The sequence below is a fragment of the Giraffa tippelskirchi genome, chromosome 10 (assembly GCF_054371585.1).
Source record: "Giraffa tippelskirchi isolate mGirTip1 chromosome 10, T2T-mGirTip1v1.2.pri, whole genome shotgun sequence".
NCBI classification, from domain to species: domain Eukaryota; kingdom Metazoa; phylum Chordata; class Mammalia; order Artiodactyla; family Giraffidae; genus Giraffa; species Giraffa tippelskirchi.
In genome coordinates, this window is record NC_137284.1 from 125,259,944 (window position 1) to 125,275,274 (window position 15,331).

The 15,331-nt window shown below is 37.3% G+C and overlaps 1 protein-coding gene across 23 annotated transcripts in view; it reads right to left on the minus strand.

The window, feature by feature from the left end:
* Positions 1-15,331, minus strand: part of SUGCT (succinyl-CoA:glutarate-CoA transferase) — a 714,763-nt gene that overhangs the window by 442,563 nt on the left and 256,869 nt on the right. For all 23 annotated transcript variants that reach the window (XR_014067752.1, XR_014067751.1, XR_014067749.1 and 20 more), the window contains exon 10: positions 6,925-6,996. Coding sequence is in view for 12 of the 23 variants with exons in the window: in XM_081537409.1 (XP_081393535.1) it covers positions 6,925-6,996 (72 nt within the window). In the remaining 11 variants the exon portion in view is untranslated. The remainder of the gene's footprint in view (positions 1-6,924; positions 6,997-15,331) is intronic.

Consider the following 15,331-nt stretch of genomic DNA (forward strand, 5'->3'; position numbering starts at 1 on the left):
CATCTCCTGGAAGTCAGCTCTGTCGCCCCTGTTCCCACGTCCAGATTTCAGGCTGTGTTCATGTAACGGAATAATCAGAGGGGAAAACTGGTAAACCTACTGCCAGTTTGGAGCTTTCAAAATTCTAGTGTTCTTTACTAATTTTCCTGCTACTAATTACTTTTCAAAGTCTTTGTATAGATATTCCATGCATTCTGTACCGGTTTTATCACTGTGTCAAGTGAATGAGACAGGGAGAAATGTGCTAACTCCATTTTACCCACAACCAGAATCTGCATACTAATTAGGTCATACTAGAAAGGCCATTTATTAAGTTTATACTTTGATCCAGGGACTGTACTGTCTTACTTAACTAATCTCTTCTAGAACCCCAAAAGTTATATATTAGTACAGTTACATGTCATAATCTTCATTTCATCATGAGGACACAGATGCTTAGCAAAAATCACCTTGCCAGAGATCACCTGACTGGTTTCAAGACTCACAGAATGCCCTAGAATTATAATATCCTCAGACCACCTGCTAAAAAAACAACTATAGTGCTTATTAAAATTTAAGTTTCCTGTGCCCCACCTCACATTCTTTGTCAAAATCTTTAGGGAAGGGGCTCAAGGAGATTTCCTATGCATGCAAAAGTTGAGAACCAATGATTATTGCCTCCAATAAAAGAAACTTTCAGTCTATGTGACTTTTAAAAGGATGTCAGTGTATTTCAAATAGGAATACCCATTAGTGTTGGCATCAATCAGCTTAAAATAGCTTACATATGCTCACATTCCCTGCTCTTCTGTATCACGTTAAGGGACATAAAATAGGATTTGTTATAAGCCAAGGTTCACTTTATATACAGGAAATTTTCTGAACCCCAAGCCTCTGAACCAAAGGCTCTTACTCCTCTCTAATCCCTGACAATAACAGCATTCTAGTAGGACCCTCCCCAAGAAGTATTAACCAACCAGTATATCAAATTCTCTTTTCAAAAGAGATCCAGCATAAGTAAATTCTATTCGTTCATTGCAAACAATACTGCCACATTTCTCCCCAGGAGGTAGAGCTGCCCTATCTTTCATGGTAAACCTTACCTGGCAAAAGAATAATTTTGATAGGGATCAAAATTGTCATCACATTGGATCCTCAACATCTATAAGGCCAGACTGAATTATAACACCCTCAGCAATAAAAAGAGTTGAATTAAAAAAAAAAAAAAACTTAGAAAAACTCACTCAGTATAAATGGGATGGAGGAGAATCTTGAATCAAATAAAGAAAGATGATTTTTTTTTTTTCCCCTTAACAGAAAAGGTTTTTAGAACAAGTTTAGATGTAAGGATATAATTATGAAGGTGAAAAAGTCAATCAGATTGCAATGTTTGCTCAAGATCCCTAGTAAATGATGTAGATAACATTAAAATGCCGTAGACATAAAACTTTTCTTCTGAGGATCTCAAAGAGTTTTATAGATGCTGCCTTAATGGCTCATAACAGGGATTATCATTCCTACTCACATATGGAAAAAACAAGGTCAAGTATGCCATTCTCCAAGGCCCTCTCTGCTATTCTCTTTTTAAAAAAATGTGTCATAACACACCATAACAATAAGTCATATTTTAGTACTAAAACTTATGGTAAATATTCTGCTTTGAAATAAAAATCTTCTTCCAAAAAAAAAGTTCTTATGGATATTTATGAGGAAATTCAAAAGTTTCAAACTGATCAGCAGTAATGAATCAAAAATAAAAAGAATTCAGTGCAGTTATTTTCAACAGTGAAGAATATGTCAACTAGTAATTTCTACCCCCTCCCTATCCTGATTCTGGGGAGAGAAAACTCCAAAACATATGGCCCAGGAAAAAAAATCTGTCCTCGTTTATAGTGATGAACTGGCTTTTACATCTCTGCAGCCAGAGTACGCAAATGACTTCACAGGCAACAGCTTCCGTATGTTTTATATTTTTAACATTGACCATTCATAACAAAGGTTCTTTGATCCCAGATCAAATGTTTGAATCAATTTTCTCTACACTTACTCAGAGTCACCATTATAAAAGCTCTCTTCTTTCCCACCTCCAACCCTTCCTGCAATAGGAACTATCTCCATTTGTCACCTTCTCTGTGATACTTCCCACCCCTTTGCTGTGGTTTTTAGCTGTGCTCGTTAACCTCTCATATGAAAGAGGCACAGTAATAAATAATTTTTGTACATAATAAGTTAACTGCAATAAATAAGACTCCTCTAAGGAATTCACAGCCATCCTTAATAAAACTAAAAGCTCACGGTAGTATGGTTAGTACAAAAAAAAAAAATCTTTCCCAACCAGAAAAAAAATCCTCAACAGGTAAGGCCTTTCCCTACATGTAAGAAAAATAAAAATTTACATATATATATATATATATTTTTTTTAACTAGATTATTTGCCTGGGATTAGAACTCTAAAAAATGAACTGAAAACTAAAGTCCTCAAAAAAAAAAAAAAAAAAAACAGAGATTGGATAAATAGTAAAAATATTAAATAAAAACATTATCTAAGCAATGCTAAAAATTGAGAATATTTTCAACTTTACTGATTCCAAGACCTTTATTTAGATCTTGCGTAGGAGCAACATTTTTAACATGACAATTTCTAAAAAGTTAAAACATGAAGTTTTTAGAAAGGTACTTATTAAACAAAGGCTACTTTGAAGAAAAAATTTTCTAGTGGTAAATACATTGGTAGTAGATCAATTATATTTGGACCTAATTAGATCTTGTGGGGATTAAAACAGAAAAAGAAAGAAGAGAAAAAAATCCTGGTATTAAAAAGTCCTTTTTCCTTCCATATCCTAGCTATCATAAATAATGCTGCAATGAACACAGGAGTGCATGTATCTTTTCAAGTTAGTGTTGTCATTTTCTTCAGATATATACATATATGGTTTTTCCAGTGGTCATGTATGGATGTGAGAGTTGGACTATCAAGAAAGCTGAGTGCCGAAGAATTGATGCTTCTGAACTGTCATGTTGGAGAAGACTCTTGAGAGTCCCTTGGACTGCAAGGAGATCCAGCCAGTCCATCCTAAAGGGGATCAGCCCTGGGTGTTCATTGGAAGGACTGATGTTGAAGTTGAAACTCCAATACTTTGGCCACCTGATGCGAAGAGCTGACTCATTGGAAAAGACCCTGATTCTGGGAAAGATTGAGGGCAGGAGGAAAAGAGGATGACAGAGGATGAGATGGCTGGATGGCATCATCGACTCAATGGACATGGGTTTGGGTGGACTCCGGGAGTTGATGATAGACAGAGAGGTCTGCCGTGCTGCAGTTCATGGGGTCACAAAGAGTCAGACACGACTGAATACTGAACTGAACTGAACTGATCGTAGTTCTAGTTTTAAATACTTTCCATAGATGCGACATCAATTTACAATCCCATCCACAGTGCACAAGGGTTCCCTTTTCTCCACATCCTTAACAACATTTGTTTTTTTTATAATAGCCATTCTGGACAAATGTGAGGTAAGATCTCGTGGTTTTTATTGGCATTTCCCTGATGATTCAAGACATTGAGCATCTTTTTTTTTTTTTCACTTAAATAAACCGCTACTGGTTTATTACAAAGGCCAAATGGAAGAGATGCACAGAGGTAGGAAAGTGCAGAGCTTCCATGCTCCACCACCCTCCCACCACCTTGCTGTCTTCACCAGAAGCTCTCTGAATTTTACAGTTCAAGGGTTTACACAGAGCTCAGTCTCCAGTCCTCTCCCCTCTTACTGGAGGTTGGTAGGTGGGGCTGAAAGTTCCAACCCTCTGATCAGTTGGTCTTTCTGGTGACCAACCCATCCTGAGGCTATCTAGGGGCCCCATCCTAAGTTACCTCAGGAGAATAAATTCAGATGTGATTGAAAGGGGCTTATTATGAAAAACAAGGGACACTTTCAAAACTCAGGAATTTTTTAGGAATTCTGTGTAAGGAATTGGGGACAACGGCTAAACATATTTTTGTATTTTACCACTTCATAGAAGTAGAAAGAAAAAAGAAAAACCCACTTTTAAACTGGCATACATGCAAGCATGCTCGGTGGTGTCCAACTCTTTGTGGCCCCATGGACTGTAGCCCACTAGGCTGATCTGTCTATGGAATTTTCCAGACAAGAATACTAGAGTGGTTGCCATTTCCTACTCCAGAGGATCTTTCCAACCCAGGGATCAAACCTTGTCTCCTGCACTGGCAGGTGGATCCTTTACTACTAAGCCATATAGTCCGTATTAGCTATGGAATACTTTCAGGCTTTTTTGTGAATTTTGAGTACTATGTTTATATTAGTATTATAAACATTTTATGTTAGTATTTATATTGAAAAATCATATCAATATTGCATTATGAGTATCACTCAGATCTCATCTTAAGGTTACTTCTTCAAAAGAGACTTCCCTGACAATCCAGTCACTATTTTAACACAGTAGTCTATTTTAATTCTCTGCATGGCATTTAACCATGGATCATTTTGGAGTTTTATTTATTGCCTCTCTCCCACTGAGCATCTTTACATGTACCTATTATCCATGTATATGTCTTCTTTGGAAAACGGTCTATTCAGAACTTCTGCCCATTTTTTAATTGGATTGTGTGATATTTTTTCCTATTGAGTTATATAAATTCTTACCTATTTTGGATATTAACCTCTTATCAGATATATGATTTACAAATATTTTCTCCCATTCAGTAGGTTGCATTTTCATCTCTTTAATGATTTCCCTTGCTGTGCAGAATCTCTTTACGTTGATATAATTCCACTTGTTTATTTTTGCTTTTGTTGCCTTTGCTTGGTTTCACTGATCTTTTCTATTGTCTTCTTACTCTATTTCTACTCTGCTTTTGTTCTTCCCTTCCTTCTACAAATTTTGGGCTTTGTTTATTCTTTTTCTAGTTCCTTGAGTTGTAAATATAGGTTGTTTCTTCAAGTTTTTTCTTCTTGAGGTAGCCATTTATCACTATGAACTTCCCTCTAAGAACTGCTTTTGCTGCACTCTATAAGTTTTGGTATGTTGTATTTCCATTTTCATTTGTCTCAAGGTATTTTTTATAATTTTGGGTATTTATTTTGGGCTTCCCAGGTGGCGCTAGTGGTAAAGAACCTGCCTGCCAATGCAGGAGACACAAGAGATACGCATTCAATCCCTGGGTCGGGAAGATCCCTTGCAGGAGGAAATGGCAACCCGCTCCAGTATTCTTGGAGAATCCCATGAACTGTAGCCTGGCAGGCTACAGTTCATAGTGTCACAAAGAGTTGGACACGACTAAAGTGTCTTAGCATATATTTATTTTTGGCTGTGCTGGGTCTTTGTTGCTGCATGAGCTTTTCTTCAGTTGTGGTGAGTGGGGGCTACTCTCCAGGTGCAGAGTGCAGGCTTCTCATTGCAGTGGCTTCTCTTGTTGCAGAGCATGGGCTCTAGGGCATGCAGGCTTCAGTAGCTACTACACCTGAGCTCAGCAGTTGTGGCTCCTGGGCTCTAAAGCACAGGCTCAACAGTTATGACACACAGGCTTAGTTGCTCCACAGCATGTGGTATCTTCCTGGATCAGGGATTGAACTGTGTCTCCTGTATTGGAAGGCAGATTCTTTACCACTGAGCCACCATGGAAGCCCTCAAGGTATTTTTTTTTTTCTCTTTTTATTTCTTCATTGATACCAGTCATTTTTATAGTAGCATGTTGTTTAATCTCCACATATCCGTGATTTTCCAGTTGTCTTCTTGTAATTGGTTTATAGTTTCATATTATTGTGGTCAGAAAAGATATCTAATATGATTTCAATATTTTTAAATGTATTAAGACTTGTTTTATAACCTAACATATAATTTATTCTGGAGTATGTTCCATGGGCACTTGAGAAAGAATGTGTATGCTATTGCTTTTGGATAGACTGTTCTCTATAAATCTGTTTAGTCAATCTGGTCTAATTTAAGACCAGTGTTTCCTTATTGATTATCTGTCTGGATGATCTGTCCATTGAGGTAAGCATAGTAGTAAAGTCCCCTACTACTACTGTATTGCTGTCTGGTTCTCCCTTTAGGTCTGTAAATATTTGCTTTATATATTTAGGTGTTCCCATGTTGGCCTGGAGAATTCCATGGACTGTATAGTCCATGGGGTCGCAAAGAGTTGGACACAACTGAGCGACTTTCACTTTCACTTTGTTCATGTTGGGTACATAAGTATACAAATATTACATACTCTTGTTGGATTGATCCCTTTATCATTACACAATGCCCTTCTTTGTCTCTTATCAGTTTTTGTCTTAAAGTCTCATTTGTTGAATATAAGTATTGCTACCACAGCTTTGTTCTGGCTTCTCTTTGCATTAAATATTTTTTTTACATCCTTACACTTTCAGTCTGTGTGTGTCCTTATTACCTGAAGTGAGACTCTTGCAGGCCTTGTGTTTTTAATCAACTTATTTAGTCCATGTCTTTTGATGGTAAACTTAGTCCATTTACATTTAAAGTAATTATTGATAGTGTACTTATTGCCATTTTGTTAATTGTTTTCTGGTTGTTTCCTAGTCCTTCTGTTCCTTTCTTCTTCTCAGAAATAAAAAAAATCCTGGTGTTAAAAAACCCTTTTAAATGACTTTTTTCCCCCTTTTTGTTTGAACCGGTAGACAGGTCAGGTTTTAACATAATTTAAGCTACTATGATTTTTCACTTAAAAATAGTCATATACATCAATTTTACAAAAAAATACCCAGAGTGTTAAGTTGGACTCTGTCCATAACATTGTAAGCATAAAAAGGGCACACTTTAAGGTGCTAACACAGGGAGTCTTGAGTTTAGTATAGATTTAGCAATGCTCCTCTAGGCAAAATTGAATTTTCCTGGCTTTGTGCAAAATGAATTGTTGTATATATTATCTACCCATTCCAAATAGTCCAAATATTACAGATTACCTTGCACACAGCTGCAAACTGTTGGTTATTTCCTGCTCCAACTACAAGATATCCATCCTTGGTTTTAAAAGCCTAAAATAAATAAATACATACATAAATATATAATTTTATATATTGAGAATAGCACAAAAATAAATTTAATACTCAAAATTTATAAGTAAACCTTGTTCTAAAGTAATAATATTAATTAAATCAATATCAACTAACTAGTATATTTTTCTATTATATTTGTATAGCTGTTATTTGAGGTTCTCAAAGCACTTCCTGTCTCATCGTCTCATCCACCAATTGTTATAACATTGGAGGAGGGAGGAAAAATGAGTAACTTAGAATAGTAAAGAAAATACTAGAGGTTTGTTATAATTCATAATATTAAATTCTATATTCATTATAGTTTGGATTAATGTTGGATATTCCCAAAGTTTTGTGTTTTATTTCCAATTTTTCGTGTAGGGAGAAGAGAATGATATAGCACATTGTTTTCTACAAAGTCTAAGAAGAACAGGTGGGAAAAAGGAAGGAAATGAGGGAAAAGAGGAGAAAAGAAAGGAGAGTGGGGTGGAAGGAAGATGAGTAATGTAGCTATAGTTTGTCTTCGAAAATCTCAGATACAAACTTTTGGGTAATTTTCACTTCCTAGTAAGTGAAAAATGACACATCTAGATCACTGGACCCCACGTGGCTTTATGTACCTGAGAAAGTCTCTTCCTTTTAAGAGACATGTTCATTTGGGAAGCCAGATATATGTAAATAATTGATACTTCTCATAGTCCAAGCCCCTCTTAAGTACTTATCAGAACTCACTTCTACACACTGGATCACAGTGATGGTCAGAGAAACCAAACTTTACCCTCAGAAGGCCTTATTCCCATTTTCTTTGAGTAAATGAGTTTCTTTAGTTTCCTCTCTTTCTATGTAAAAATTGCTCTGCATCTTCACCTACTTTTTCTTCACTTACTCCCGCCTCTGAGAAAGACAACATCTATCTTTCCAGCCAGGGCTTATTCCTAGGTTAATGAACTTAGTACTACCTGTACTCACTCACATCCTTCAGAACCCTGCTCAATCATCTTTTATGTCTTCATTTCCACTGGATCTTTTTCTTCTGCCTACATAGAAGCTCATGCTAATACTAAAAATATTAGAAACAAAATCAAATTTGTACCAGTCCTGACATACCTCTCAAGCTTTCTTGAAATTGTTCCCTTCCTCCATCTCTAAATAATATAAAAATGCCACTTCTTCACCAACCACCACATTCCAATGCCCTTTGTCATCAGGATTCCTATCCTATCACTGAAACAATTCTTTCTTATACCACTATATTAGTTGGTACCATCCCCTCCTTCAGGAAACTGTCTCATATCTAGGCTCTGTCTGCATTCATCTCTAATCTCTCTGATGTTTTTCACATGCCCCCTTCACAGGGTTACCTTCTAAACCTCAGCATTACTTAAGCATCATCATTACTTAAGTATCTGTATTACTTGTTTCTTATGGTGGCCACTAGCCACATGTAAGTATTAAATTTAAATAAACTAAAATTAAATCAGCCAGTCACAAAAGAATACGAATTGTGATTCCACTTATAGGAAATGACCAAAATAAGCAAATCCATGGAGACTAGAAAGATTAGTGGCTGTGTAGGGCTGAAGAAGTTTGGGAAATGTGGAAAGTGACTATACAAGTACCAGCTTTCTTATTGAGGCAATGAAAATATTCTAAAATTGATTATGGTAAAGGCTGTACAACTCTATGAATGTACTAAAAGCCACTGAATTGTACAGTTTTAGTGGGTGAATTGTAGTGTATGTGTATTATATATCAATAAAGCTGTTTTTAAGAAAAATTAATAGTTCACTTCCATCAGCATTCTAGCTATATGTCAAGCATTCAATAGCCACATGTGGCTAGTGGCTACCACGGGAGACAGTCTGGGTAGAGAACATTTCTATCATCATAGAAAGTTCTGTTGCACAGTATAAGTAGATTGGAGTTGGTAGACTGTATTTTTTTTTCTTTTATTCTTCCTACTTCATGGTATCTGAGGAATATGAGGCAATTAATAAATGGCTATAAAATGTTAATAAATCACTCAAATGATTGCTTCCATATAATAGGGTTGTGGCTAAAAGGGATCTCAGAACAATATAATCGAGTTTGTTTTTTTTTCTGTTTACATTTTTGCTTGATTTGTAAATCAATGCCACCAAGATATTACATGAACTATTTTAAATGTTTATATTCCATTATCCAGCAGGCAAAAGCAAAATTAGTGCCATACCTAATGCATTAGTGTTTCTTAAACTACAGAAAGGAAGTCTGCAACAGAGCTATGAGTGGGGGTCAAGGATTTTGAGCAGAGATGTCTCAACAACCCATTCATAATTATGAAGTTATACAGGTTGTTTGTTTGCTTGCTTTTTTTTATGAGGGAAAAGTGAGTTGGGAAGTAGATAAGTAATATGAAGTAACAATGTGTGTTAACAAGTATAATGGGAAGTAAGGTTTTCAAAAATTTGGATCAGTGACATGTTCAAGTTTACATATTGGAGAGGGTTCATTTTCTTTCAATTAATAAAGAAATGGCTGTTTCTTCCTTCATTCTGAAACATAACATGAAACTATATTTTTACCAATACATATATTTTTAATTTTAAGCAGTAATAACTAGTTAATAATCACTGGAAAGTAAATATCAAGTAACAGCTCAGCTGTGCATGCGTGCTTGCCTGCTAAGTCTTTTCAGTCATGCCCAACTCTTTGCAACACCATGGACTGTTGCCTGCCAGGCTCCTCTGTCCATGGGATTCTCCAGACAAGAATACTGGAGTAGGTTGCTGTGCCCTCCTCCAGGGGATCTTCCCAACCCAGGGATCAAACCCACGTCTCATGTCTCCCTCATTGGCAGGTGGGTTCTTTAGCACTAACACCACCTGGGAAGCCCTAGCAGCTCAGCCACCAGGATATAATTAGACTAAGGCTCATCAAGTAGATTTATTAGGATGAAGATTGGGAAATGAGTACATCAAGGCTGTATATTGCCAACCTGCCTATCTAACTTTGAACATCATGTGAAACTCCAGGCTGGATGAATCACAAGCTGGAATCAAGACTGCCAGGAGAAACATCAACAACCTCAGATATGCAGATGATACCAGTCTAAAGACAGAAAGAGAAGAGGAACCAAAAAGCCTTTTGATGAGGATGAAAGAAGAGAGTAAAAAAGCTGGCTTATAACTCAACATTCAAAATTCTAAGATCATGGCATCCGGTCTATCACTTCATGGCAAATAGATGGGGTAAAGTGGAAATAGTAAAAGTAAAAGTAAAAGTAGCAAACTTGAAGAATTGTTGCTTTCAAATTGTGGTGCTGGTGAAGACTCTTGAGAGTCCTTTGGACAGCAAGGAGATCAAGCCAGTCAGTCCTAAAGGAAATCAGTCCTGAATATTCATTGGAAGGACTGATGCTGAAGCTAAGGCTCCAACACTTTGGTCACCTGATGCAAAGAGTTGACTCACTGGAAAAGATCCTGATGCTGGGAAGATTGAAGGTAGAAGAAGAAGGGGGCAACAGAGGATGAGACGGTTGGATGGCATCACCAACTCAATGGACATGAGTTTGAGCAAACTCCAGGGGATGGTAAAGGACAGGGAAGCCTGGCATGCTGCAGTCCATGGGGTTGCAAAGAAGTCGGACATGACTTAGTGACTGAACAACAACAGCCAGAAGATTATTAGTTCTTTAAATAATTATCTGTCCCATGTTATTATTGCTACAGTATTAGATAAATATATTTTAAATAACTTTTAGAGGAATATATTTTGCTCTAAAATGAATGTTTTCTGGAGAAGGAAATGGCAATCCACTCCAGTATCCTCCTCAAATTCAGTTGTTGAAATCCTAACCCCACAATGTGATGGTATTAGGAACCAGAACACAGCCATTTCTGAAACAGGAAGTAGGCCTTCACAAGACATCTAATATGCTAGCATCTTGATCTTGGATTTCCTAGCCTTGAGAATTGTAATAAAGAAATGCCTGCTGTTTCAGCCACCCAGACTATGGTATTCTGTTATAGTATCCCAAATGGACTGAGAAATTGGTACTGAGAAGTGGGATACTGCTGTAACAAATACCTAAAAATGGTGAAGATGGGAGGAAGTTATGAATAGGGCATATGAGAGGTGTCAGTGGATAAGAGTCTTGATTAAGTCAAAGACTGGCCATAATGTGGTGAGTAGTTGAACATGCAAGGTGGAAGATAGGAGACTATGGATGGTCAAAATATAAAATGCTTCAGTCAGTGATTACTGGAGCAAAGAAGTTTCAGTGTGAGGTTAGAGTCACAGTGTGAGGTACATAGAATAATTTCTGATAAAAGGTAAGGACTCAATAAATGTCATTATTATTACATAGCTACTAATAATGCTGATTGGCACATAAAAAGAACCCCCTGTACATTCTAAGCCTTCGGATCTTGATTTCTGGACACTTATCTACTCTGCAAACTCTCTCTCTTCATCCCCTTGGTTGCCTCACTCTCTATACCAGGCAAGATAAATGACCACATACTATGTACACACACCTCTAGCAGATTTTCCATCACAGGGTGAACTAAATAAGAGCAGCAGACTGCACTGCAAACATTCATGGCTGGGATGTTTCTCTTGTAAAGAATTGAAGCCTCAAACTATCGTATTGATGTGTCAGTATTTTCTCTGATCTAAAAAAGGTACATACAGTTAGTGGTGTGTCTACTTCAAAAACAAGAACACAAACTTCAAACCCTCCTGGAGCTACTTGATTTTTGACAAGATTTTCTTCCCGAAAAGGTAACCATTGCAAAATGACTTCATCGTCCACTGGAAAAAGACATTCCATGGAGTTGAACTCATTGCCATGAGAATGTTTTCTGGAATGTCAAGCAGTTACTGACTTTGGGTCTGTGCTAGTACACTGTGATAAATATAGAGCACTATTTCCTACCACTAACAGTTCAGCTCACCTTATGGCGCTGGAGCTGGCTGAGCCAGATGGCAAGGAGGCCTCAAATGCTTACAGTTCAAGAACAATGTCCTATGAGATGGAACTCTGCAACAAGTGATAAAGGAGGCCAGAAGCCCCTAATTTCACCAATTACCTATTTGTCTACACATTTTTTTCACGGGGAATAAGCCATTTTGAACACACTCATTTCTATATTGTCCTGAATTCTAGAACCACTTTGAAAGCAATACTACATACTGATTTCCTGCAACTCCAGATCCAGGTCAGGATTTTCCAATTCCATAGGAAGTCTGAGTGTTCCTTGAGGTCCCTCAAATCAATTAAATCCTATTTTAAATAAAATAAATTCAGGATTTTCAATCAGTCAGTTTCTGATACTAGATATGGAGTCAGGGGCAAGAAAGGAAATGGAAAACTGTCATGTTTTTTATCTTCACAAATTATCGGTAGAAATTTTCTTAGAGGTACTTTATAAGGCAGCCATCATGTATCCTGGACATAATGTACAATGGCACATGGTGTTATTTTTCCTGGAAGCTATGCGTGAGAAACTGATGATTCTGAATTGCCTGTGTTATAAAGAATCTCAAGCTAGATTGTTTGGACTAAGCTGCGAAAAGCATCTCCTATTTAATGGAAAGTAGCAAAAAATTCTGGACAAGAATCCATATTGATTTTTTCAGGAACACTTCAAGGTAAAAAATTCCTTGACTGTGTTGAACCTTTTTCAAGTACTCTTTGTTTTACCCCAAACATGTTACAATAAAGTTTTGTACTAGTTATGTACCATCCATGAAAATACCATTTCTAACAATGAGCCTACACTTATCTAAAACAAGTTAAAAGTCTTATCATAGACACTTATCATAGACTAGAACTTTATTCATGCTGTCATTATGACATTTCACCTTCAAGCAAAAAAGATAAAGCTAGAGCAGAATGTTAACTAAACCTCAATGAGAATATTATTGTAAAGTAGATAACAGAGTAGATTATCAATAAGGTTTTCCAAACATACTTTAACTCCATCATATTTCAAGATTTATCAGTGACAAAACAGGGCACACAGAAGGTTGGCATTACTGAAGAGACTGGTATTAGACCTGTCCACTAGACCTGAAGAGACACTAGGGTACAGGTCTAGTTAACAGTGGAATTTCAGCCTAGAATATAGAAAGTCTGGATAAGCACGGCTGAGGGAAACATTCAGCCAGATGAAGTATGGGGGTATAGGTAGGAAATGGAGTACGAAATTTGGACAAATTCTTGAAACAGAGGATGAGACAACAGAGGATGAGATAGTTGGATGGTACCGCAATTCGATGGACATGAGTTTGAGCAAGCTCCAGGAGTTGATGATGGACAGGGAAGCTGGTGTGCTGTAGTCCATGGGGTCGCAAAGAGTTGGACACTACTAGCGACTGAACTGAACTGAATTCTTGAAAGTCCTTCAGTAGGTAGTCAGTTCCTGAGAGTTATAGGCAGATGCTGCATTTATGGGAATGAGGCTCAGAGACTTGCCTCCAAATTCCCCCATGACGAGTTGTGAAAGCAAGTCACAGGGTGGAGGGATAGCACACTGGTAGTTAACTAGATAAAATCCTCAGAGAATATAGGCAAAAGCAGAAGCCCAAGCCTTTGAACAAAGACACATGAAGCAATGACAGTGACCTCTAAGTGAACATAGGAGTCTGGCTGGCAGATAAGAACTTAGAACCTGCTGCAGTTACCCCACCCACCTAGGATAACATCTGGCATAACAGGAGCTTAACACATTTTGTCAAATCAAGGCTGATGCACTGATTGTCATACTGAGAACGTAAGAAATACTGTATGATATCGCTTATATGTGGAATCTAAAAAGAAATGATACAAATGAACTTACTAACAAAACAGAAACAGACTCAGGGACTTAGAACAAACATATTACTGGAAGACAGGAGTTAGGGGGAGCAGATAATTAAGAGAGTTTGTGATTGACATGTACCCAGTGCAATATTTAAAATGGATAACCAACAAAGACCTACTGTATTGCACAGGGAAGTCGGCTCAATGTTATGTAACAACTTAAATGGGAAAAGAATTTGAAAAAGAATAGATACGTGTATATGTATAACTGAATCACTTTACTGTCCACCTGAAACTATAACAACATTGTTAATCAGCTATACTCTGATAAAAAAACAAAGTTTCTAAAAAAGGCTGATGTATTACGTTGGATCAGAGCAAAGTAAGCAATTCAACAAATACTAGAAACTATACAGAAGGCTTGCTGGCAAAACTGAGAAGCATGAGGTAGGAAAGATGAGAAAGTGTCAGTGACCCAAAGATGAGAACTCACCGAGAATGGCAAACATACTAAGCATTGATTCCCAAAACAAACTTCCTTCTTCACAGATTACTGTCTAAATTTATGGATGAAGATAAGTTTAAGGGGAGATAGAGAATATAATTCCAATAAGAATTCCATATATATCGTGTAGTTGAAACAATGAAAGGTTTAGTCCTACTAATTAATTACTTACTCATTTTACTATGGTCAAAATTTAGCCCATTCACAAGACAGTCCTTCCATTGTCAGGGGCCATTTATTTGTCTGAAAGATGCCTTCCTTTATCTCCCTAATGCTCAAAGCCAAGGGTTTCTTAACCCATTGTGGTATTTGGAGGCAAGGAAGTTGTTGTCCTGTAGGATGATGCAGAGAAATCTCCCAGCATCTCTCCGTAGGGCAGGACCATTCACGATTCACTCACACCTCTACTTTCTCCAACCATCAAGTTATCATCATCACCCTAATCTGGTACCTATGGCAGATGTTACTATATACCTCTGGCACTCTAGTCTTTAAGCATATAGGATCAGTGTTCTTTTCAGCAAATACCCCAGATAGCTACTACCTAATAGTTGAACATTAACTGGAAGTAAAATTTATTTTCCATCCAAATATAAAATGGGTTCTAGAATCTAAAGAATACAGATTCTCAAAACATCTTTGGGGTTGGCTCAAAGATTATGGGAAGAACTAATGGTTACTCAATTTATTCAGTGAAGAGTAAGCACTTATGGTAAGGCCCGGCTGACTCACAGGAGCAAGTGATATGTAGTCCTCATGGGATAAGCAAGTATCTAAAACAAGTCAACTGCAGGGTCAGAAAAAGCTTTAGGGAGGGCTCCATCTTATGTATTTACAGACATCTCTAAGGCAAGTGATGGAAAAGGTGGTAGGCTGCAAAGAGCTGGTAAGACCCTGGTGAGATGGTTACCTTCGAGGCTCTGAACCCATTCTTTAAAGGACTCCTTCCTTCTCTTGGGTGATCAGGACCTGGGAGCCTAACTCAGGCATCTATCATGCCTGTGAGATTAAGGAAGAGAACAGAATGATGAATTGCTACTATA